Source organism: Lipotes vexillifer, unplaced genomic scaffold, assembly GCF_000442215.2.
Source record: "Lipotes vexillifer unplaced genomic scaffold, Lipotes_vexillifer_v1.1 scaffold1399, whole genome shotgun sequence".
Taxonomy (NCBI): domain Eukaryota; kingdom Metazoa; phylum Chordata; class Mammalia; order Artiodactyla; family Lipotidae; genus Lipotes; species Lipotes vexillifer.
In genome coordinates, this window is record NW_006782449.1 from 513,104 (window position 1) to 538,934 (window position 25,831).

The following is a 25,831-nucleotide window of genomic DNA, read 5'->3' on the forward strand; positions in this document are numbered from 1 at the left end:
GAATGCCGTTTAGGACTCATTCTTTTTAGTGAGTCATACACAGAGAAAAAGATTACTGTTAGATTTATTTCTCTGATGAGAAAAATAAATAAAATGACGATTTTTTAGCAGACTGGTGTTGGAAAATAGAAAATAGTTAACCATTAACGTAGCAATCATCCTTTTTTGTAAATTGAGTGATGGATATATATGATAAATACAAAGTCAGTATTAATGATTATCTGTAGAAATGCAAAGCCTCCATTGTATTAAACTGTCTATTATCTTTGCTTAGCAATGTACATCTGGTGAAACTCAAAAATATTTTAATTTATTTATTTTATTTATTTATTTTTGGCTGTGTTGGGTCTTTGTTGCTGCGCGCGGGCTTTCTCTAGTTGCAGCGAGCGTGGGCTACTCTTCGTAGAGGTGTGCAGGCTTCTCATTGCAGTGGCTTCTCGTTGTGGAGCACAGGCTCTAGGCGCGTGGGCTTCAGTAGTTGTGGCACGCGGGCTCAGTAATTGTGGCTCTCAGGCTCTAGAGTGTAGCCTCAGTAATTGTGGCGCATGGCATGGGCTTAGTTGCTCTGCGGCATGTGGGATCTTCCCAGACCAGGGCTTGAACCCGTGTCCCCTGCATTGGCAGGCGGATTCTTAACCACTGCGCCACCATAGAAGCCCACTCAAAAGTATTTTATGTGGTGTGAAGTATAATAACTGAAAATAAAGGCATCATGTTATATTTCTGCCACGTTTTATTCTAACATTGCCTATATTTAAATGATATTTTTGTAGTTTGCCACTTTATTTTGACTTATTGCTTAATTACAAAGCAAAGTTTTGCATGCCATAGTCAGCTACTCCTCAGTCCTTAATGTCTTTTTAAAGAAAGAAATCATGTTTTATGTTTCCATTGAATGCTTATCAGGGAGCATGAAATAAATAAGCTTAACAAATGCTTAAGAAAATTCTATATGTTGTTTTAGTAAAAGTTTATAACATGATCTTCCTGAGCTTAGTTTTCTTAACTTTTAAAATTAATAAATACCTACTCTGCTGATTATAGTTTTTAAATCATTATGAAAGAAAACGTACAAGTAAAGCTAACAGAACCAAAGATTAAAGCACCTGAATTTAAGAACAAAGTAAATAGTTAAATCTGACTCTCTTTTTTAAAATTAATGCTCTGCCTCATTCAAAAATTGATTTTAGGTTGTTTACAAAAATAAACATTATTCAGTTAGATAAAAATAAAGCTAAATCATGGTGAAGAGAAAATGAAAGAAAAAGTAGACGAGACCACCTAGAGTCCACATTCAGAAATGTATGCCCACACACCCCACTGTCATGGATAGAAAATTCAGTCCTAAGTTTCTTAGTATCCAAAACATTGAAGGAATCCATTGTAGCAGCTTTCCCCAAAGTCTGTTCCTCAAAAACTAGGTCTAGACAGGAATAAAGATGCAGATGTAGAGAATGGACTTGAGGACACGGAGAGGGGGAAGGGTAAGCTGGGACGAAGTGAGAGAGTAGCATGGACATATATACACCACCAAGTGTAACATAGATAGCTAGTGGGAAGGAGCCGCATAGAACAGGGGTGGGATAGGGAGGGTGGGAGGGAGATGCAAGAGGGAGGAAATATGGGGATATATGTATATGTAGCTGATACACTTTGTTATACAGCAGCAACTAACACACCATTGTAAAGCAATTATATGCCAATAAAGATGTTACAAAAAAAAAGATTATGATGGTCAAATGAAATTATGTTCATGTTAGCATGTTAAAGTTTCTTAGAAGTTTTATGGATAAAAACAACTGTAACGTGTTTTCCATGCACATGTAGTCACACACACATGCCCCCCCCCACCCCGCCCCACTCTTTTTCATCGGATACCTGTCAACATTTCCCATTGAGATGGACCAATCAAGGAGAGGTATCATTCTTTAGCTAAAAAACATCTGCTTAGGCAAAGCCCAGCTGGGTGACGTTTGAGAAGTTTCTCCTCTGGATCCCACAGAAGGGATAATATGTATGTGGTGCTGTGGGCCTCATCCTCAGTAAATAGCCACAATATACACAATACGGAGCTTCAGATGGCTGTTTTCATATGGTTTCACCTCAGTGTGAACTGGAAGCATAATCTAATAAATCACTACAAAGTTTTAAGTTGCTTGTAAATTGTCTTCCAAACCTATAAAGACATTAATTTTTAATTTTCTAGGTTATGGATTCAGTTCTCTGGTGCTAGTGAAAATCTTTACCATCTTTCATTATTTCTATTATATTCCATCTTGTTCTAAAAAGGAATGGAAGGGCGCAAACTAGAGATGAGCAGGAAGTACAGAGCAGGATGTTTATTGGGCTCTTGTATGTTAGCTGAGGTGGTGTGCCTGCTGGCATTAGAGACAGAAGCTGCGAAACACATCTACAGGTAATACAAACTATCGGTGGCTCTTAAGAAATGATTGTGGCAGAGGGACCTTGAGGGTATTGTTTTTGAGCAAAGGAGCAGGGAAGAGCATGGGTCTAAATGATAGAGTCACAACCAGAAGGAAAGCACTGCAGAAAGCAGCTCTAGCTGCCAGCAAAGGGAAGTGCAGACAGTGGAAAGGGAACACATAATAACAGATCAATTTTTTTCCAGCTTTGCCTGTTCATATATAGCAATTATTTTTAGTAAGGTCATCTTCAAATTTGAACAGCAGATTTTCCTAGGCGTCTTTCTCTTCTTTAATCTAGTGTTAATTTAGTATTTTTGAAAGTGTTGTGATGATTGAACTAGGCATTTTATGTATAATATAAAAGAAGAAAATTGTCAACACGTCCTAATGTCATGGTTAGTGTTTTCAGCAGCAGTGAATGTATAATTAATTTTGATTTAATTGAGGACAAGATCCATTTTCTTCTGAATTTAATCTAAGTGTAATTAAGATTTATTATTCTTTTCAGGCAAGAGTGCAGCACTGCATCTGCTCTGTAGCCAGTGACCACTCAGTAGGACTTCTAAGTTTGCGGGAGAAAAAATGCATTATGCTGGCATCTCGTCATCTTTTCCCCATTCAAGTAATCAAGTGGAGGCCTTCTGACGATTACCTAGTAGTGGGATGTTCAGACGGCTCCGTGTATGTCTGGCAAATGGATACCGGTAAGAAAAATGTTGAGAGAGACTAGAAAATTAAATGAGTGTATTTGACTTCCTAAATGAAAAATCTTTTATATGAGGAAAAAACCCCTGAGATGTCAAAAGTTTGCTACTTTTATTTCTCACCACTGCTTTGTATAAGTGTTCTTATCATTATCAACAAAGAAATATTTAGATATCCTCTTATTTGTTGTACTATCTGGAACACTTGTAGAGTAGTTCACTAATCTTTAGAGGAATGAGGTTGATGACAGTATACAGATTAGGACAGGCATGCAGACACCAGACAAGTAAGTGATTTCTATATAATTCATGAGGCAAATTGTAAGATCAAGGAACCATTTTTGTCTCAAGTTCAGAAACAGTGGAGAAAGATAAAATTATCTTCTATTTGAAGAACAGAAAAACCGTACAGGGCCACTAATAGAAGGAGGTAATTGAAATGAAAGTTTTAAGTTCTAGAGAGAACATTTAAAATTTCAAGGTTCAGAAATTTTATGTATGTGGCATAATACAGAACAAGTAATGTTTAACTTAAAGGTATAGGCCATGATATATAAGATTTATACACAGAATCTTACGGTTTTCCTTGGGAAATTTTAAAGTATGTAACTAAATGTTTATTAGTTTGGGCTTTTAAAAACACAGCTTATTCTAGTTTTACTATCCTGAGTCATCATCTGTCAGTGATTAAAACCTTTCTTTACATTCCTAATTGTGCTATATAATATTTCTACCATTTTTTTCTTCATGAAGCTTTTTTCATTTTTGTTTTTAAATAGTCCTTTTTGAAATCGGACTATATATATTTTTTTGCTTGTGCTGTGGTGCAGGAGGGAGTGTTCCTAGGTCTTTTTGGAGCAAGTAGCCATAATCTTCAGCTGTCTTTCATTTATAGTCCTGGTTTTATCTGGTATTACATAGGCAATTTTGACGAGAGGAAGCGTTCTTGAAGAGTGTCAAACTTCTTTGCTTTTGTGTTTAACATTTCTTTTTCTCGTCTGATTGTAAAAGAGTTTCTTACTTTTTTGTCAAATTTTGAAAACACTAAAGTGTTAGAAAAGAAAGATGAACTCAAATCCCATTACTCAGTGGTGAATTTTGGCATATTTTTCTTTAACCTCATTTCTGTGCATTTTTAAAAACAGAATTGCTGTCATATTACATGTATAATTTTGTATCTTACTTTTGTGTTCCTTTTTGTTTCATCCTGTCTGCTGAGCAGCACTGTTTCATGTTTGCTGGTTTGGTCCACCCTGCAAACTAAATACAGATGACCCTTGAACAATGTGAGGGTTAGGGCACTCACCTTCTGCATAGTTGAAAAACCGTGTATAACTTAAAGGCGGTTCTCCATTCCCATGTTTCCTCCATATCCGACATTTCCCATCCTTGGATTCAAATGACCATGGATTTTGTGGTACTGTAGTATTTACTGTTGAAAAAAATCTGTGTGTATGTGGACCCGCGCAGTTCAAACCTGTGTTGTTCAAGGTCAACTGCATACAGAGTTTGTCTTGGGCTCTGGAGTCAGACTCCTTGGTTTGAATTTAAGATCAACCATTTGAGCGCCTTCCCTGTTGGGCCAGTGGTTAAGACTTCGCCTTCCATGCAGGGGGTGTGGGTTCCATCCCTGGTCGGGGAGCTGGGATCCCACGTGCCTCGTGGCTGAGGAACCAAAACATAAAGCAGAAGCGGTATTGTGACAAATTCAATAAAGACTTTTAAAATGGTCCACATCAAAAAAGAAAAAAATCTTTAAGATCAACCATTTGATAGCACTGTGATCTATGGCAAGTCTCTCAATTTACTCATCTGTAAAATAAAGATAATAATAGTTCCCGTTTTATAGTGTTTCTGGGAGAATAAAATGAGAGAATATTTACCTTGTGTATAGTAGATGAAATGTAAATGTGTATCCATGTATGTTTGCTTACTTTAAGTTTGTGTGTATACTTGCATATGTGTATATTTCTTATTATTATTTAACAAATATGCTTACCTTGTTACTTTATTGAGCTTGGGGATATGACCTTACTTACAAAGAAATATTTTCTATGAGAATTAGTATTAAAGAAAGTAAGTTATAGTGATGATAGTTATAAAACACTATTTTAAAATACTATACGTATTAAATTAACAATTGATATATTATAAATACAAGAGTATGGTAAACATGTGTAGGACTTAAAACATTAAATTAATATGATAAAGGAAGAGTATCATTTTCCTGAATTTCTTAGGTGCTTAAATATATGATACTTAACTACTTCAGATACTTTAAATACATCTACAAAGAATATGAAATTATTTATAAATGAGACCTTACTGGAAGACAAAGTTACTTTTTCAGTAGTTTCCCTGGTAGGAAATGACAAATAGATCCTGACTGTATGTGTACTGGAGGATGTTATTTTTATAATCAGTTTAGTATAATTAAGCCCAATACGTAATACTGCAATTTAACAATTGTCTTCTGACCTTCAGGAGGATTTTGGTAAATGATCAGTCAGTAATGGCATTCTTAAATCAAGATAAAGATAGAGAAGCAGAATAAATTTTGGACTTCAACCATAATAGGAGGTGTACACTCTTTTTCCTTCTTGCTGTTCAGGCTTTAGCTAGTGATATAAAGGTCCCTGAGGAGCCAGTAAGGCACATCCTGAAGGTATTGGCATTATTTATTTATTAAATAAATAAAAAATGAAGCAAAATAAATCAGATTTGGCCAAGGTTTGATGTATGAAATATATTTAAACTCTGAGAAGAGACTTTGCCCCTCTACTTAGTGTTTTGGGAATGTATTTTTACAAGTGAAGCCATATTACTTTAAAATTACACATGCATTTTGTGCAGTTTTCTGTTTGCCATTTTGAATTATACTGATGTTTCTAGCTTAAAAACACTTAAAAATGTCTTGACTTTATGCTTTTATGCAGCATTTTCTTTTAGTTGTTTTTCCCTTCGAATGGGTAGTTTCTATTTTCAGTGTTTATTTCCTAATGACATGAAGTTGAAGCTAGTAATATAAAACTTAATTACAGAGGTAGAGGTCCAGAGTCTTCTGTTCTTTTATTGTACCATCTTAATTATATGCAATAGTGCTAAATAGTGTTGTAGAGGCCATGGAAATTATTATTCTTTCACGTCTCTGGGTAGTTAGAAAATTAGTCAAACAACTAGCAACAAGATTTGGCTGGCTGGACCTCTTGACTCCTATTTAGGAACTTATTAAAGGTGGGTCAGCTGACCTAGATAGTGGCTGCTTCTCCATGGAGTTATGTTCTGTAGGGATCAACTCTCCATTCTTCACATTTGATGTTCCCAGTAAGCATGCAGTGGTGTTCTCACAGGCCTATGACAAGGTCAAACTCCTGTCTGTTTGGGAAACAGTGGCATGCTTTAAAGTAATGACTGGTGCTACAAGACGTTCTTCTTATATGACTTAACACCATTCTTATCTGCACATTTTTATCATCTTTGCTACATAATAAAAGTGATTCATCATATACCTATTCCTAGAGGGACAGTTATTAGGTGTTCTTGTACAAATGCAAACACCAGTAGTGATTGCCAAACATTATTAGAAATTAGTGTATGAAGTCTTAACCAATTTACTTTGTTCTGTTATCTTTTTTCTTTTCATTTATTTTCTGTCCCTCCAAGTTTTCTGAAATATTCCTGTTTTTGCAATAACTTCACGAAATATGTGTTTGAATCATTTTGTAAAACTTAGTTATCCAATAAAATATAACAGAGAATATGAACTAATGTATATTTGTCTACTGGCACAACATGTATAAAGCAACATATATAAAGCATGGATATCAAAAAAAATTAATTTTGACTTATTTATATTGATGGTTTTGTTACTAAAATAACCAAAGAGAATCAGGAGATGGTACTTCAGTCCAGTCTTTTTTTATTAGTAAAGCGTTTAGTAGAAGTATTTTCTTCACATATTTGACCTTTTGCCTGCAGGATTTAATACAGTAGAGATTTGATTTTATGTTTCTGTTTCACAGCATATGGCATTACATCATCAACTTTTCTATATCTTCTACATTTTTGTTTTTCATTCTTTTACAAAAATACCATAAGATAAGATAGACAAAGACACAAAGGATGAAATGGTTAAGAAAAAATTGGTACTTTCCTAAAATCTCAGTAAAATTAAGAATAATCAGTTTCTTTTTTTCCCTTTGGATTCACTTTGAAATTTTGAAGGAAGAGGTTGTTAGAGTGGAAATATGACTGTCTTTTCTACTTTCCTCCTCATAAGTCCTCTGTGCAGTTAATTACTAAGTCCTTCCCATTAGGTACTCCTCCCCTCCCTTTTTTCTTTCCAGTGTACTGTTCTTATATCGGGCTATATTTTTTCACACCTAGGCTATCTTTATTGGTTTCTCTGTCCTCTATTTCTACCTTCTAATCCATTCTGTACTCTGTTGGCAAATTAATCATAGGAAGTAAAACAATAACAACCACACTTGGTTCATGCCACTGTCTTAATGAAAAAAAAACATAAGTAATTTTAGTTTACGTAGCCTTTAAGAAAAGCCCCTCCACAATGTGGTACACTCCTACCTTTGTCTTATCTCTTACTGTTCTTTTACACAGACGTGTTACTCTGTGTGAAGAATAGTTCTAATCAAGAATAATTGGGTCACTGTCTACCACTTCTTGTCTTTTGTACCACCCATATTGTTGCTCATGGTTTTCATTCATTTGGAACATTATTTCTTTCTATTTGCTTATTTCTTTGAACAGTATATTATCTTTTAAGGAAATTTGAATATAGAAACAAAATTTTACATATATTCCCCTGTAGTTACCATTTCTGTTGCTCTTCATTGCTTTGTGTAGATCCAGATTTCCATCTGGAATGATTTCCCTTTTGCCTAATATTTAATATTTCTTGTAGTGCATGTCTGTGGGTGATTCTTTCAGCTTCTGTATATCTGAAAATTTTTTTATTTCACCATCATTTTGAAGATTTTTTTTTTTCTGGGTATAGAATTCTAGGTGGACAGTTTTTTGTTTTTTTCCTTTCACTATTCCACTATCCTCTTGCTAGTATTATTTCCAGTAAAAAAATCTGCTGTCATCCTTATCTTTGTTCCTCTATATATGCTGTGTCTGTTTTTTTCTGAGTTTTAAAAGTTTTTCTCTTTATTATTATTTTTGAGCCATTTAGTTATAGTTTTCCGCATGTTTCTTGTGCTTAAGGTTTGTTGTACTTCTTGGGTCTGTGGGTGTATAGTTCTCAACAAATTTGGAAGCTTTTGGCCATTATTTATTCAAATATGTTTTTGATGTTTGATATCCCCCCTCTTTTCTCTCTTTGGAGACTCCAGTTATATGCCTATTAGGCTACTTGAAATTGCCCACAACTCTAGGATTATTTTTTCATATTTAATGTTATTTTTTCTGTGTCTCACTTTATAATTTCTAGTCTATGTTTTCAAGTTTACTGAGCTTTTCTTCTACAATGTCTAATATGCTTTTGTTCCCATTGAGTGTATTTTTCATCTCAGACATTGTAGTTTTCATCTTTGAAAACTACAGGTTTGATTTTGGATATCTTCCATGTCTCTCTATTCAAACTTTTTGAACATCTGGAGTACAATTATAATAACTTTTAATGGTTTTGTCTGCTAATTAAAAAAAATCTGTTTCAGTGGTTTTTATTGATTTTATTTTTCCCCTCATTATAGATTATATTTTCCTGCTTTTCTCCTGAATAGCCTAAAGGTGGTTCTAGGGTGGAAGCAGGGAGATTAGCTTGTATGCTGTTGTCCCTAGGCAATAAACAATGGTGGATTATTAGACTAGAGTGATGGCAGTGGAGCTGGTGAAAAGTGGTTGAAGTATGGGTATATTTTGAAGGTAGAACCAACAGGATTTGCTGATAGTTGGATGAGGAGCATAAAAGAATGAGATGGGCCAAAGATGACTCCAGGGTTTCAATCATGAGAAACTTGAAGGATGCAGTTCATTTTAAGATATTGAGAAGCCAGAAGGAGGAGTAGATTTTGGGAATATCAGGAATTCGATTTTGGATATATTAAGTGGAGTTGAATATTAGATATTCAAGTAGAGATGTTGATTTGTAAATTGTACAGTTGATGCTTGAACAACACAGGTTTGAACTGCCTGGGTATTTTTTCAATAGTAAATACCACAATACTACATGATCTGCAGTTGGTTGAATCTGCAGGTATAACTGTGGATACGGCGAGCTGACTATGTAGTTACATGTGGATTTTCAACAGCATGGAAGGTTGGTGCCTCTAATCCTTGTGTTATTCAAGGGCCAACTGTATATATGAGTCAACTGTATATATGAGGGTCAACTGTATATATGAGTCTGTAGTTCAAAGGACGGAAGTCAGAGTGGGTGGTACAAATGTGGGAAATCTTAGCATATAGAAGATATGTAAAGTCATGACACTGGATATATCACCAAGGGAATGTAGGTTGATAATGGTTGGGGCACTCCAGGGTTTAAATGTGCTTCTGTGATGTAAAATAAACCAGCAAAGGAGACTAAAATGGACCTGCCAGGAAAAAGAAGAAAATAAAGGGTATGGTTGCCTGGAAGCCAAGTGACAAAATGTGTTTCAAGGAGTGGAGAGGAAGATTGAGAGCTGCTGACAGTAAATGATGCTAGTAAAATGAGGACTGAGAACTGGCTATTAGATTTAGCAATGTGGAGAGTAGGTTCTCTCCACATTTGGTGTCAAATCTGATTTGAGTTAGTTCAAAGGAAGATGGGAGGAGAAAAATTTGGAGGTGGCAAATATAGGCAGCTCTTCAGAGTATGATTATGAAAAATGGGATACATACCTAGTTAACCCACCTGGGTTAACTCTGTGTGTGCATGCGTGTGTGTGTGTGTGTGTGTGTGTGTGTGTGTGTGTGTGTGTGTGTTTTAAACAGGTGAAATAATTGCATGTTTATAAGCTGATGGGAATGATCTGGTAGATAGGGAAAACTGATGAAGAGAAAGAGGAGAATTGTTGACATGGTGTCTTTGGGCAGACAAGAGAGGGATGGGGTGGTGAGCCACAGGTGTGTTAGGTAGGAGCCTGGATAGTTCATTCATAATTATGGAGTAATGTGACTGGAGATGTGGTAGTGGGAGTTTGTGGAACTTTTTTAATTGCTTCTTTCTCTATGAAATAGGAGACAAAACTTTTCATCCAGATGAGGGCAGGAAATGGAATGGTGGGATTGGAAGAGAAAGAAAGTATGGAATAATGAACTAGCAGAGTAGGAAAACGAAAAGGTCCGCGGAAATGTGGTCACTATTAAGGGCCCACCGAGATCAGTGGTCAGGAAATTCAAGTGGATCTTTTAGTATGTTCATCATTCATGTCCATCTTCATTGTAAGGTGCAGAGTAGGTGGAGAGTTGAATTCAACTAGTGTTGAATCGATTCTATAAGATTGACATATAGTTTTAGAGGAAGGTAAAATTATAGAAACTGCTGTTTGTAATAGACTAATGATGTGGCGTGATCAAGGAGACCACCTTGGAAGTGGAAGGAAAGTAGAAAAGCCTGGAGGAAATTGTTGAAATCTTGGCTCTGAACTTGAGTTTATTGGGAAGTTGTGGTAGGGCCTTACGGAAAAGGAAATGATTAAGGTAATGCTACATGGAAGATCATTAGAGGAAGGAAATAAACAAGAAAATGTTTCTGGGAGGCACTGATAAAACATATTCCTACATTAAAAAATGTCCATGCATTTTCCTTTCCTAAAAAATGACTTAAGAGTCTTCCAGAGTTGTGTAATGATTGTGAATACATATGTCTTCCAGGTGCACTGGACCGGTGTGTGATGGGGATCACAGCAGTAGAGATACTGAATGCTTGTGATGAAGCAGCTCCTGCTGCCGTTGACTCACTTAGTCACCCAGCAGTCAACTTAAAACAAGCTATGACACGACGCAGTCTTGCTGCTCTTAAAAACATGGCCCATCATAAGCTACAAACTCTTGCGACTAACCTCTTGGCTTCTGAGGCATCTGACAAAGTAAGTTTTGTATGTGGGCTCATGTGTCCCCATTCAACTTCATTTAATAATGTAGCTTTGACACGTCTTAGGGTATCATTTTTGGGAGATGACACGGGTGAAAAATAAGCTTCTGATTTTTATTTAGGTTTTCCAACGCAGTTTTTAAGTATTTCATGTATTTGGCAGTCTGAAAAAGTGACTTGTTCTTACCATTCAAACTATTTTAAAATGATTCCAACAGACTTAAGTGACTTCAGTTTCTGAAATTAGAGCAAACGTTTTATGTATAATCTGTCTTTCTGACTTTCTGACGGTCTTCCTGTAGAAAGGTTGAGCACGAGCTAATATCTTCAGGAGGAAAAAGTAACAATTTAGGCATAATTCGGATGTTTCTAATTGTGACTTATCTTTTATTTTAAAAGTAGGTTCTGATTTTATTAAGGTTAGGCCATTTAAAGATTTAAGAAAATATGTGAGAGTAAGTATGGTGAGGTTGCACACGTGCTGGCATTTTTCTGCAAGACCGAAGCTCAATCACACTTTCCTTACTGACACCTAAAATCAATGCATCAGTTACTTCTTCAGTTAACAGATTTTCCTACTAAAAGAAGAACAGTCAACCCCAGTTTGTTAATCGGCTACTTGTGTTTAGTTTTGTAGAGACTGGTCGCTATTTTGTTTGTGGTATTTGTGTTCTGTGGTATTATTCGAACTAGTTTGTCTCTGGTAATGGATAAATGAATCCTAGAGACGATCCCAGTATTTTATCTGAATCACTACTTAAAATTCCTACTTCCTTCTTAGAATTCATTAGAATTATGAATGGGTAACCAAATATCTTTATTTTCATTCTCTCTTATTCCTGATTCCTAGTTTTTAGATGATGAGATGTGGAATAAGTAACAAAGAGGTTGAAAGGGTCATCTACAAACTTGAAAATTTGCCCATGAATTAGTGAGTGCTAATGACATAGGAAATACTATAGGCAGCTCCACTGACCCATATCCTCCAGTAATTGGCAGTAATATTTGATCATTCTGTCTTTCCCCAAAATATTAATGTTTTATTGGCTTTGTTATATTGTATTTTCATAGATTAGAACTGTGAAATCCTTCTGTGATATTTTTCATGCTTTCTGTTCCACGCTCTGAAGTTTGAATAGAAATCAGGCTTAAATGCATTTGCCATGCCTATAATTTCTTTGAAGAGGTCATGTGGATGTTCCCTAGGAATTCAGTGTTCATAGCACATTGTCTGATGTTCTGTATAATTTTAATACTGAGCAGACTTACAAAACAATACATTCAAGCGCAAGCATGTATGTTTTATAATACGCAAATTTATTCTTTTTCTTGTTGGTATCCCCTAGAAGTAAAAATTTGGAAAAATAATTATATAACTAGAAAATTAAAGAAAAATAAATGATGCAGTAACATTTATGAATGGCTTTTGTAAGTGGTCATGGTCCATTATGTGATTTTTACAATCTTGTTTGTCCCTGTTTTAATAGCACATTTTATAGTGCAATTAGTGATAAAAGCACCAGATATCAGGGACAGTACACTTATGTATTGTAAAATATATTGCTCGTGAACCTCCTCAGTCTTGTAGCAGTGGTAATTGTTGCCTGGCCTACAAGGAAAACAATTATAGGAGGGGAAAAGGCTTAGGAAGCTGAGGCTGCAGGAGGATAATCACTTTATGAAAAATGTATGTTGGCTGGACCATTAGGGATTTCTCTAACTATTTTCTCATGTTGACTTAGAGTCTCCTTCTGAGGGGAATATTTAAAGAGCCATCCTCTGGATGGCTTTCTAACCTCAAGAGAAATGAAGCCCACGCAAAGTTAAAAAAAAAGTAACCAAAACATAACTAAGAGCCTCTCTGTGGTACAGGACTTACTCTAGGGTATTGGATCTGATTTTTTTTCATGGGTCTCTTAACGGAAAGTGAAACCTCTATGGGAATACTCTATATAAAGTATCCTTGTTTTCCTTTGTTATAGTAGTGTTAGCAACTGGGCTATTTGGAAGTAACAAATATTTTACATTGTTAATTAGGTTAACTATGCCAGACATATACAGCTTTACAAGCAAAGGTAATTTACTGTCCTGTGATTATTTTTTTTTCTTTCACTGGGAGAGCAAGAAGGTGTTAAGTAGAATTATCCTTTATTATTGCATCTAATCTTTGGAAGGTGTGTGTACTCAAAACCCTGTGTACTCCACTTTTGACATGTGTCTTATATTTCTCCTTGTATTATAATAACATATATACTTACCTAATTCTCCCTGCTGAAATCCAGTCTTCTTTTTCTTTTAATTAATTTTTATTGGAGTATAGTTGATTTACAATGTTGTGTTAGTTTCAGGTGTACAGCAAAGTGAATCATTTATACATATATACACTCTTTTTTAATTTTTTTGTGGTACGCGGGCCTCTCACTGTTGTGGCCTCTCCCATTGTGGAGCACAGGCTCCGGACGCGCAGGCTCAGCGGCCACGGCTCACGGGCCCAGCCGCTCCACGGCATGTGGGTTCCTCCTGGACCGGCGCACGAACCCTGCATTGGCAAGCAGACTCTCAACCACTGCACCACCAGGGAAGCCCTACACTCTTTTTTTGGATTCTTTTCCCACATAGGTCATTACAGAGTATTGAGTAGAGTTCCCTGTGCTATACAGTAGGTTCTTATTAGTTATCTATTTTATATAGTGTAGTGTATATATGTCAATCCCAGTCTCCCAATTTATCCACCCCCGCCCCCCCGTCCTTTCCTCCTTGGTAACTGTAAGTTTGTTTTATACATCTGTGACTCTATGAAATCCAGTCTTCTTGCAGACAGGGATTATGACTTATTTATCTCATCTCTGTGTTTTCCCCATGACATCTCGTAGCAGCTGTGCAATAAATATTTGTTGAATTGGATCAGGTGTAACAGAAAGTGCTGATAGCCTCTGCTTCAGCCTCTTTGCCCACCTCTTCTTCATTCCTCTCACAGTTGATTGTTTTGACTTGACAGTCAAATCTCTCCCTGTTCATGAGACTCTAGATGTAGAGTGTTTATTAGGTACTTTGCCCTCTGTTCAGTTTTGCATTCTCTCCGTTTGGTTTTGGTGGGCAAGTTGGTCCCAGCATAATTCATTCTCCTTCCTTGCCATCTCTGTATTTTCAGACATCTTGAAATTATCTCAACTTCCACCCCCTCCTTTCCTCCTGTTTCTTGTGGCTCTAGGCTAGGGTTGCTCAACCCCAGCACTATTGACCTTTTGGGCTGGATAATTTTTTGCTGCGGGGGACTGTCCTTTGTATTGTAGGATGTCAGAGAAGCATTTTTCCTTTACCCACTGCATGCAAATAGCACCCCCTCTCCCCTAAGCATGACAGTCAAAAAGGTTTTTAGACATTGACAAATGCTTGCTGGGGGGCATAATTGCCTCTGGATTAAAAGCACTGCTTTGGAGGAAAAAAGTTGAGAAATGATAAAGATCCTACATCCTCTTTTTGTGTCTTTCTTTTCCCCTCCCCAGTTTTCTTCTTTAATGTCTCTCCTCTTTGAGAATGGTGAAGTCAGCCTCAACCCTCATCCCTTCTGCCCACTGTGGCAGAAATAGTTCTTGCATTCTCTCTGGGCTCACACCTTTCTGTTCAGACCTTTCCTAAAACGCTTCACTTTGTGTGTGGTATTTTTTTGTTTGTTTGTTGAGCTTCTTGAGGACAGGAGTTGAGTTTCTCCCCCTTTTATTTCCAGTGCTTAACATAGTATATGGAGCATAGCAAGTACCCAGGAAATGTAGTGTGAAGTTAGTTTGCAGGTGTAGTTTGGAGTCATGTGGAATCAACTCGAACGCAAAGCCGAGGACTTAACTCAGTGAGTAATGACACGATATTGGGTAGTCTTAAAAGGAGATATTTGTTTGTTTAAGAATGATTTTGCCATGTCTGACACTTATATGCAGACCACTTTATAAATGTTGACTTGGGAAATGAATTGTGATGCTCCTGGGATGATATAGTGAGAGGTGTGGGAACTGGAAAGGATTAGGCAGTGGAAATGTAGACGAGGGATAACTTGTAAGCTGTTGTTTAGGTTGAATAAATAGGACTTCACAAATGAGCAAGAGATTTGAGACATAGCAGGTTGATTTCCAAGATCCAAGCCTGGGTAAAGGGAGAATGGTGGAGCTGTTAACAGAAATAAACAACTCATGGCATAGGCTTTGAAGTTGATTGTAACAGGAGACATTTGCCTCTTCTGTGTAGTGTTGAGAGATGGGGTACATGTGGCGGGAGCAAACAACCTCCAAGAAAGGAATGATATGATGCTGGGGTAGAGTAGGGATGGGATTTTATTTCCTAAATGAACACTGTAATGGAGTGCCTGAACTAGACTGCAGCTGACATTTTGGGGTGCCTACTATCATTAGATTATTCCAGACATGCTGTTCTCCTTAATTCTCATTACAAATAGATGAGTTAGTTATCCTCAGATTTGCAAATGTTGAACCTAAAGGACATTTGGTTAGAACAGAGATTGGCAAATTTTTTTCTGTGAAGGGTTAGATAGTAAAAAAAATTAGGCTTTGTAGACCACATTGCTTCTGTCGCAGTGATTCGACTCTGCCATTACAATGGCATTAAAGCAGCTATAGACACTATGTAAATGGACTGGCTCCCAATAAAACTTTATTTATGAAAACAGGCAATGGGCTGGATTTGGCCCCTGGGTCATAGTTTGCTGACCCCTGCATCTGAAGATGTCATTATTAATATCAAGGTGGTGGGTACAGTTCCCCCATGGAATGGCCTTTGCTTCATTTTTGAAAAGCAGTTCAAAGGAGTGGTTTAGAGCCCAAGTTCTAGTCACAGGCTTATCTGTGTTCCAGTTGCATCTCTGTAACTTCCTGCCTGTTGGTGACCTTGGACAAGTAACCTCCAGTGGCCTAGCTTACACATATAATTGAAAACAAATCTTTGTAAAGGAAGTAAAGGTTGACAGTTGATTAGAGCAGTGAAATAACATCAAGACTTGGGGAATAAAAAAGAGCGTATGGAGTTAGTAAAGTCATTGGTCATCATTAAGAGCTGTTTTGATAGAATTAGTTGGGTCAGAAGTCAGGATACAGCGAGCTAGGAATGAGCATGAGGTGAAGTGGAGGCGCCGTGTGTGGAAGAAGTTTGCTTTTGGAGAAATAAAAGGTTAGTAGCTTCAGTGGCTGCAGGGTTAAGAGCAGAGTTCATGCTTTGGGAGCTCACTGAACACTTTTGTTGGTGGAGGGAGTGATTGGTGGGGCCATGGAAGAGGACACGGTGTTGAGAATAGAGTTGGAAAGTTCACCCTTATTAGAAATTGTTTCCGTTTAATCTGTAGTGATGAAAAGAGGGAGGCGAATATAACAAATTATTTTCAGTGGAAGAAGAGAAGAGTAGGCTGTGATATCTGTTTTAGAAAAAGGAAGTGGTTATAATCCCTTGAAGGTAGAGTCATCTTCTTTTTCTTTTAATCCCTCATTAAACTCAGAATAAGTAGTATATTGGATTAGAAGTTTGAGGACTTGTAAGATATAAAGAACTAGGAGATCATAGCTGGCATGTCATGGCATTTGAGGAATGCATAAATGAATATGTCAAGAAGAATGTCTGGGCATATCAGGTGATCTTTTTGACAAGTTTTTCCACAAAGTATTTGCCAGACACTGGTTCTTGGTGAGGAGATCTTGGTGGACGCCTTGGGCCAATGGGATTTTATTAGTATAGCTAGAAAGCCCTTGCAGCCATGGAATTCATTTTTTAGGCCTACTGTGTGTAATTTTGTATTGGGCCCCGTTACATCTTGGGCATTGTTGTATCAATCAGAATCACCCTATTTATATTGAAAAATGATGAGGTTGAAGAAATTGAAAATTTACCAGGCCGATTTATCTTTTACCTTCCATTTCTCTGTCGTCTCATTAGTCAAAACCCTGAAAAAAATGAACGGACTATATATGCAAAGGTCAGTAACTTTGCATTCTGTGTAACTAGGCAAGAGAATGGAATTTACAAGTCAAATATAACCTGCTGAGAACATACTCTGTGTTTTTTGCTTGCAGAATTCACTCTGTTAAAAAAAAAAATTGTACTGATTGAATTGACTTTATGATTCACTGTGAACAGGGCACTTATAAGGTACAGACAGAGACAAGCCAAATGACGTTATGTACAGGGTACCAGGCCTTGTCTGGTAAACTGTTTTCAGCCTTACAAAAATTCTTATGATAAACCTGACCTTTGAAGTATCAATTAAACTTGCTTAACATTCTGCTCCAAAAGTTTAATGAATATTTTAAAAGAAAATATTAATATGTTAATTGTATATTTATTATCTACTTTGAAGTATATATGAGTTCAGTTTTGGATTCTTCTAAATGGTTATTAAGACAAAAATTTTATATTACACTAATTGTTGTCTAATTGTTAATAAAATTAAGGAGACTTAGCTAAGCTGCCAGGCCTTAAGAAAACAAAGGAGTGAATGTCTCTGTAGGAGGAGAATAAACGTTTATTAAATGCCTTTGTGACCAGTGATTCCCTTTGATGGAGGATAATAATTAGAAACTGAATCCAGATGCTGTGTGCACTCATTGCTCCTGGGATGACATTGCATCCAGGCCCTTTCAGTAGATAGAGCTAGGTAGTATTAGGTATGTTTACATGAATACACACTTACACAAACATGTACGTCTTTAAGTATCTCTCTATCTTTCTAAATATATTAAATACCTTGGGTTAGCACCATTACCTCCAGTTCCGACCAAACACTACAGTGTTGGCTGTAGCCTCCCCTCCTGGTTTGCTGTAACTCTCTTCTTCACCTGTGAGAAACCTCTCCCAGTATTTTCAGTGTATTTAGTTGCTCAGTTCCCCCTTTGTGTAAACAATTTCCCCCTCACCCCAAATCTCTTTTTAGGTGTGCCCACCAAAAGCTTGCCTCCCACAAAGGAAAAGAAGTTTCATTTCTTCTGGATTGTTAACATTTTCCTTTCATTCCACCTTCTGCTTCTCTTAGGCATTATGAATTGTATTCATTCATTCTTGTTTCTTTCCGTTGAGGCTTCTTTGCTAAAGTGATGTTTCCTTTTTAATTCTTTTTTTTTAACATCTTTATTGGAGTATAATTGCTTTACAATGGTGTGTTAGTTTCTGCTTTATAACAAAGTGAATCAGTTATACATAGACATATGTCCCCATACCTCTTCCCTCTTGCATCTCCCTCCCTCCCGCTGCTTCCCCCTAGCTATCTGTTTTACGTTTGGTAGTGTATATATGCCCATGCCACTCTCTCACTTTGTCCCAGCTTACCCTTGCCCCTCCCAGTATCCTCAAGTCCATTCTCTAGTAGGTCTGCATCTTTATTCCCATCTTGCCCCTAGGTTTTTCATGACCAGTTTTTGGTTTTTTTTTTTTTTGCATTCCATATATTTGTCTTAGCATACGGTATTTGTTTTTCTCTTTCTGAATTACTTCACTCTGTGTGACAGTCTCTAGGTCCATCCACCTCACTACAAATAACTCAGTTTCATTCCTTCTTATGGCTGAGTAATATTCCATTGTATACATGTGCTACATCTTCTTTATCCATTCATCTGTTGATGGACACTTCGGTTGCTTCCATGTCCTGGCTATTGTAAACAGAGCTCCAGTGAACATTTTGGTACATGACTCTTTTTGAATTATGGTTTTCTCAGGGTATATGCCCAGTAGTGGGATTGCTGGGTCGTATGGTAGTTCTATTTGTAGTTTTTTGAGGAACATCCATACTGTTCTCCATAGTGGCTGTATCAATTTACATTCCCACCAACAGTGCAAGAGGGTTCCCTTTTCTCCACACCCTCTCCAGCATTTATTGTTTGTAGATTTTTTGATGATGTCCATTCTGAGCGGTGTGAGATGATATCTCATTGTAGTTTTGATTTGCATTTCTCTAATGATTAATGATGTTGAACATTCTTTCATGTGTCTGTTGGCAGTCTGTATATCTTCTTTGGAGAAATGTCTATTTAGGTCTTCTGGCCATTTTTGGATTGGGTTGTTTGTTTTTTTGATATTGAGCTGCATGAGCTGCTTGTAAATTTTGGAGATTAATCCTTTGTCAGTTGCTTCATTTGAAAATATTTTCTCCCATTCTGAGGGTTGTCTTTTCGTCTTGCTTATGGTTTACTTTGCTGTTCAAAAGCTTTTAAGTTTCATTAGATCCCATTTGTTTATTTTTGTTTTTATTTCCATTTCTCTAGGAGGTGGGTCAAAGAGGATCTTGCTGTGATTTATGTCATAGAGTGTTCTGCCTATGTTTTCCTCTAAGAGTTTGATAGTTTCTGGCCTTACTTTTAGGTCTTTAATCCATTTTGTGTATGATGTTAGGGAGTGTTCTAATTTCATACTTTCACATGTACCTGTCCAGTTTTCCCAGCACCACTTATTGAAGAGGCTGTCTTTTCTCCACTGTATATTCTTGCCTCCTTTATCAAAGATAAGGTGACCATATGTGCGTGGGTTTATCTCTGGGCTTTCTGTCCTGTTCCATTGATCTATACTTCTGTTTCTGTGCCAGTATCATACTGTCTTGATTACTGTAGTTTTGTAGTATAGTCTGAAGTCAGGGAGCCTGATTCCTCCAGCTCCATTTTTCTCTCTCAAGATTGCTTTGGCTCTTCGGGGTCTTTTTTGTTTCCATACAAATTGAGAAATTTTCTCTTGTAGTTCTGTGAAAAATGCCAGTGGTAGTTTGATAGGGATTGCATTGAATCTGTAGACTGCTTTGGGTAGTAGAGTCATTTTCACAATGTTGATTCCTCCAATCCAAGAACATGGTATATCTCTCCATCTATTTGTATCATCTGTAGTTTCTTTCATTAGTGTCTTATAATTTTCTGCATACAGGTCTTTTGTCTCCTTAGGTAGGTTTATTCCTAGATATTTTATTCTTTTTGTTGCAATGGTAAATGGGAGTGTTTCCTTAATTTCACTTTCAGATTTTTCATCGTTAGTGTATAGGAATGCAAGAGATTTCTGTGCATTCATTTTGTATCCTGATGCTTGACCAAATTCATTGATTAGCTCTAGTAGTTCTCTGTTAGCATCTTTAGGATTCTCTATGTATAGTATCATGTCATCTGCAAACAGCGGCAGCTTTACTTATTCTTTTCCAATTTGGATTCCTTTTATTTCTTTACTTCTCTGATTGCTGTGGCTGAAACTTCCAAAATTATGTTTAATAATAGTGGTGAGAGTGGGCAACCTTGTCTTTTTCCTGATCTTAGTGGAAATGGTTTCAGTTTTTCACCATTGAGGATGATATTAGCTGTGGGTTTGTCATATGTGGCCTTTATCATGTTGAGGAAATTTCCCTCTATGCCTCCTTTCTGGAGAGTTTTTATCATAAATGGGTGTTGAATTTTGTTGAAAGCTTTCTCTGCATCTATTGAGATGATCGTATGGTTTTTCTCCTTCAACTTGTTAATATGGTGTATCACGTTGAGTGATTTGCATATATTGAAGAAGCCTTGCATTCCTGGGATAAACCCCACTTGATCATAGTGTATGATCCTTTTAATGTGCTGTTGGAGTCTGTTGGCTAGTACTTTGTTGAGGATTTTTGCATGTATGTTCATCAGTGATATTGGCCAGTAGTTTTCTTTCTTTGTGACATCTTTGTCTGGTTTTGGTATCAGAGTGATGGTGGCCTTGTAGAATGAGTTTGAGAGTGTTCCTCCCTCTGCTATATTTTGGAAGAGTTTGAGAAGGGTGGGTGTTAGCTCTTCTCTAAGTGTTGGATAGAAGTCGCTTGTGAAGCCATCTGGTCCTGAGCTTTTGTTTGTTGGAAGATTTTTAATCACACTTTCAATTTCAGTGCTTGTGATTGGTCTGTTCATACTTTCTGTTTCCTCCTGGTTCAGTCTCAGAAGGTTGTGCATTTCTAAGAATTTGTCCATTTCTTCCAAGTTGTCCATTTTATTGGCATATAGTTGCTTGTAGTAATCCCTCATGATCCTTTGTGTTTCTGCAGTGTCAGTTGTTGCTTCTCCTTTTTCATTTCTAATTCTGTTGATTTGAGTCTTCTCCCTTTTTTTCTTGATGAGTCTGGCTAATGGTTTATCCATTTTGTTTATCTTCTCAAAGAACCAGCTTTTAGTTTTATTGATCTTTGCTATCGTTTCCTTCATTTCTTTTTCATTTAGTTCTGATCTGATCTTTATGATTTCTTTCCTTCTGCTAACTTTGGGGTATTTTGTTCTTCTTTCTCTAATTGCTTTAGGTGTAAGATTAGGTTGTTTATTTGAGATGTTTCTTGTTTCTTAAGGTAGGATTGTATTGCCATAAAGTTCCCTCTTAGAACTGCTGTTGCTGCATCCCATAGGTTTTGGGTTGTTGTGTTTTCATTGTCATTTGTTTCTAGGTATTTTTTGATTTCCTCTTTGATTTCTTCAGTGATCTCTTGCTTATTCAGTAGTATATTGTTTAGCCTCCATATGTTTGTATTTCTTACAGATTTTTTCCTGTAATTGTTATCTAGTCTCATAGCGTTGTGGTCTGGAAAGATACCTGATACGATTTCAATTTTCTTAAATTTACCAAGGCTTGATTTGTGACCCAAGATATGATCTATCCTGGAGGATGTTCCATGAGCGATTGAGAAAAATGTGTATTCTTTTGTTTTTGGATGGAATGTCCTATAAATATCAATTAAGTCCATCTTGTTTAATGTATCATTTAAAGCTTGTGTTTCCTTATTTATTTTCATTTTGAACGATCTGTCCATTGGTGAAACTGGGGTGTTAAAGTCCCCTACTATGATTGTGTTACTGTTGATTTCCCCTTTTATGGCTGTTAGTGTTTGCCTTATGTACTGAGGTGCTCCTATGTTGGGTGCATAAATATTTACAATTGTTACATCTTCTTCTTGGATTGATCCCTTGATCATTATGTCATTATGTACTGTCCTTCTTTGTCTCTTTTAATAGTCTTTATTTTAAAGTCTATGTTTTCTGTTATGAGAATTGCTGCTGTAGGTTTCTTTTGATTTCCATTTGCATGGAATATCTTTTTCCATCCCCTCACTTTCAGTCTGTATGTGTCCCTAGGTTTGAAATGGGTCTCTTGTCGACACCATATATATGGGTCTTGTTTTTGTATCCATTCAGCCAATCTGTGTCTTTTGGTTGGAGCATTTAATCCATTTATGTTTAAGGTAATTATTGATATGTATGTTCCTATTACCATATTCTTAATTGTTTTGGGTTTGTTACTGTAGGTCTTTTCCTTCTCTTGTATTTTCTGCCTAGAGAAGTTCCTTTAGCATTTGTTGTAGAAGTGGTTTGGTAGTGCTGAATTCTCTTAGCTTTTGCTTGTCTGTAAAGGTCTTAATTTCTCCATCAAATCTGAATGAGATCCTTGCTGGGTAGAGTAATCTTTGTTGTAGATTTTTCTCCTTCATCACTTTAAATATGTCTTGCCACTCCCTTCTAGCTTGCAGAGTTTCTGCTGAAAGATCAGCTGTTAACCTTTTGAGGATTCCCTTATGTGTTACTTGTTGTTTTTCCCTTGCTGCTTTTAGTATTTGTTCTTTGTATTTAATTTTTGATAGTTTGATTAATATGTGTCTTGGCGTGTTTCTCCCCTGATTTATCCTGTATGGGACTCTCTCTGCTTCCTGGGCTTGATTAGCTATATCGTTTCCCGTATTAGGGAAGTATTCAACTATAATCTCTTCAAATATTTCCTCAGTACCTTTCTTTTCCTCTTCTTCTGGGACCCCTATAATTTGAAGTTGGTGTGTTTAACGTTGTCCCAGAGGTCTCTGAGGCTGTCCTCAATTGTTTTCATTCTTTTTTCTTTATTCTGCTCTGCGGTAGTTATTTCCAGTATTTTATCTTCCCAGTCACTTATCCGTTCTTCTGTCTCAGTTATTCTGCTATTGATCCCTTCTAGAGAATTTTTAATTTCATTCATTGTGTTGTTCATCACTGTTTGTTTGTTCTTTAGTTCTTCTAGGTCCTTGTTAAACGTTTCTTGTATTTTCTCCTTTCTATTTCCAAGATTTTGGATCATCTTTACTATCATTATTCTGAATTATTTTTTGGGTAGACTGCCTATTTCCTCTTCATTTGTTAGGTCTGGTGGGTTTTTACCTTGCTCCTTCATCTGCTGTGTGTTTCTCTGTCTTCTCATTTTGTTTAACTTACTGTGTTTGGGGTCTCCTTTTCGCAGGCTGCAGGTTCGTAGTTCCCGTCGTTTTTGGTGTCTGTCCCCAGTGGCTAAGGTTGGTTCAGTGGGTTGTGTAGGCTTCCTGGTGGAGGGGACTAGTGCCTGTGTTTTGGTGGATGAGGCTGGGTCTTGTCTTTCTGGTGGGCAGGTCCACATCTGGTGGTGTGTTTTGAGCATGTCTGTGGCCTTATTATGCTTTTAGGCAGCCTCTCTGCTAATGGATGGGGTTGTGTTCCTGTCTTGCTAGTTGTTTGGCATAGGGTGTCCTGCACTGTAGCTTGCTGGTCGTTGAGTGGAGCTGGGTCTTGGCATTGAGATGGAGATCTCTGGGAGATTTTCATCGTTTGATATTACGTGGAGCTGGGAGGTCTCTTGTGGACCAGTGTCCTGAACTTGGCTCTCCCACCTCAGAGGCACAGCCCTGACATCTGGCTGCAGCACCAAGAGCCCGTCCTCCACACGGCTCAGAATAAAAGGGAGACGAAAAGAAAGAAGGCAAGAAGAAGATAAAATAAAATATAGTAAAATAAAATAAAGGTATTAAAAAAATAATAATTATTAAGAAACAATTTTTTTAAGTAATTAAAAAAAAACAAAAAGAAACAGAACCCTAGGACAAATGGTAAAAGCAAAGCTATACAGACAGTATCACACAGAGAAGCATATACATACACACTCACAAAAAGAGAAAAAGGGGAAAAAAAAAAAAAAAAAAAAAAAATATATCGTTGCTCCCAAAGTCCACCTCCTCAGTTTGGGATGATTCATTGTCTATTCAGGTATTCCACAGATGCAGGGTACATCATGTTGATTGTTCGAGATTTAATCTGCTGCTTCTGAGGCTGCTGGGAGATATTTCCCTTTCTCTTCTTTGTTCACACAACTCCCGGGGTTCAGCTTTGGATTTGGCCCTGCCTCTGCGTGTAGGTCGCCTGAAGGCGTCTGTTCTTTGCTCAGACAGGACGGGGTTAAGGAAGCAGCTGATTCGGGGGGCTCTGGCACACTCAGGCCGGGGGGAAGGAGGGGTACAGATGCGGGGCGAGCCTGCGGCGGCAGAGGCCACAGTGACGGTGCACCAGCTTGAGGCGCGCCGTGCATTGTCCCTAGCTCACGGGACCCTGGCAGTGGTGGGCTGCACAGCCTCCCGGGAGGGGAGGTGTGGAGAGTGACCTGTGCTCGCACACAGGCTTCTTGGTGGCAGCAGCAGCAGCCTTAGCGTCTCATGCCCGTCTCTGGGGTGTGCGCTGATAGCCGCAGTTCGCGCCAGTCTCTGGAGCTCCTTTAAGCTGCGCTCTGAATCCCCTCTCCTCGCGCACCCGGAAACAGTGGTCTCTTGCCTCTTAGGCAGGTCCGGACCTTTTCCCAGGCTCCCTCCCGACTAGCCGTGGCACACTAACCCTTTCAGGCTGTGTTCACGCAGCCATCCCTAGTCCTCTCCCTGCGATCCGACCGAAGGCCGAGCCTCAGCTCCCAGCCCCCGCCTACCCCGGCGGGTGAGCAGACAAGCCTCTCGGGCTGGTGAGCGCCGGTCGGCGCCGATCCTCTGTGCGGGAATCTCTCCGCTCTGCCCTCCGCACCCCTGTGGCTGCGCTCTTCTCCGCGGCTCCGAAGCTCCCCGCTCCGCCTCCCGCAGTCTCTGCCCGCGAAGGGGCTTCCTAGTGTGTGGAAACCTTTCCTCCTTCACAGCTCCTTCCCCGAGGTGCAGGTCCCGTCCCTATTCTTTTGTCTCTGTTTTTTCTTTTTTCTTTTGCCCTACCCAGGCACGTAGGGAGTTTCTTGCCTTTTGGGAGGTCTGAGGTCTTCTGCCAGCGTTCAGTGGGTGTTCTGTAGGAGGTTCCACATGTAGATGTATTTCTGATGTATTTGTGGGGAGGAAGGTGATCTCCGCGTCTTACTCTTCCGCCATCTTGAAGCTCCTCCCCTTTAATTCTTTCTTGAGTTCAGTCATTTCACTTATGATTTTTTAATTCTCATTTGTATTGTTCTTTCATGTTGAGTATCATTTTTAAAATGTTCTGTAGCTTGTTTTGAAATAGTACATTCATTTCGATCTGCTGCTGCAACATGTCTGTTTTTTTTTCTGGTTCGTATTTTCTCTCTCTCTTTTTTTAATAGAGGCCCGATTTTTATTTAAGATCCGGCATGCAGGATCTTAGTTCCCCAGCCAGGGATCGATCCCGTGCCCCGTGCAGTAGAAGTGCAGAGTCGTAACCACTGGACCTCTAGGGAATCCCCATTCTTATTCCCTTTTTACTTGCAATAATTTTGACCTCAGTACTTTTTGTTGCTCACTTTGTGAAATGAGTTTTCCTGGATTTTTTTAATGATTAATTCAGAGAGCTTTTCTAACTTCACAGAACTCCTTCTGTTGTTTCATGTGGTTCAATAATATGGTGACTTGTTTTTTGATAGTTTCTGGCACTGTTCCTATCCTTCCTTTT

General features: G+C 37.9%; 1 protein-coding gene across 2 annotated transcripts in view; it reads left to right on the plus strand.

Annotated features, from left to right (window-relative positions):
- WDR7 (WD repeat domain 7) overlaps positions 1–25,831 on the plus strand; it is a 353,302-nt gene that overhangs the window by 39,829 nt on the left and 287,642 nt on the right. For both annotated transcript variants that reach the window (XM_007455287.1, XM_007455286.1), the window contains exons 12-13: positions 2,935–3,130; positions 10,952–11,166. In XM_007455287.1, coding sequence (XP_007455349.1) covers positions 2,935–3,130; positions 10,952–11,166 — 411 coding nt within the window. The remainder of the gene's footprint in view (positions 1–2,934; positions 3,131–10,951; positions 11,167–25,831) is intronic.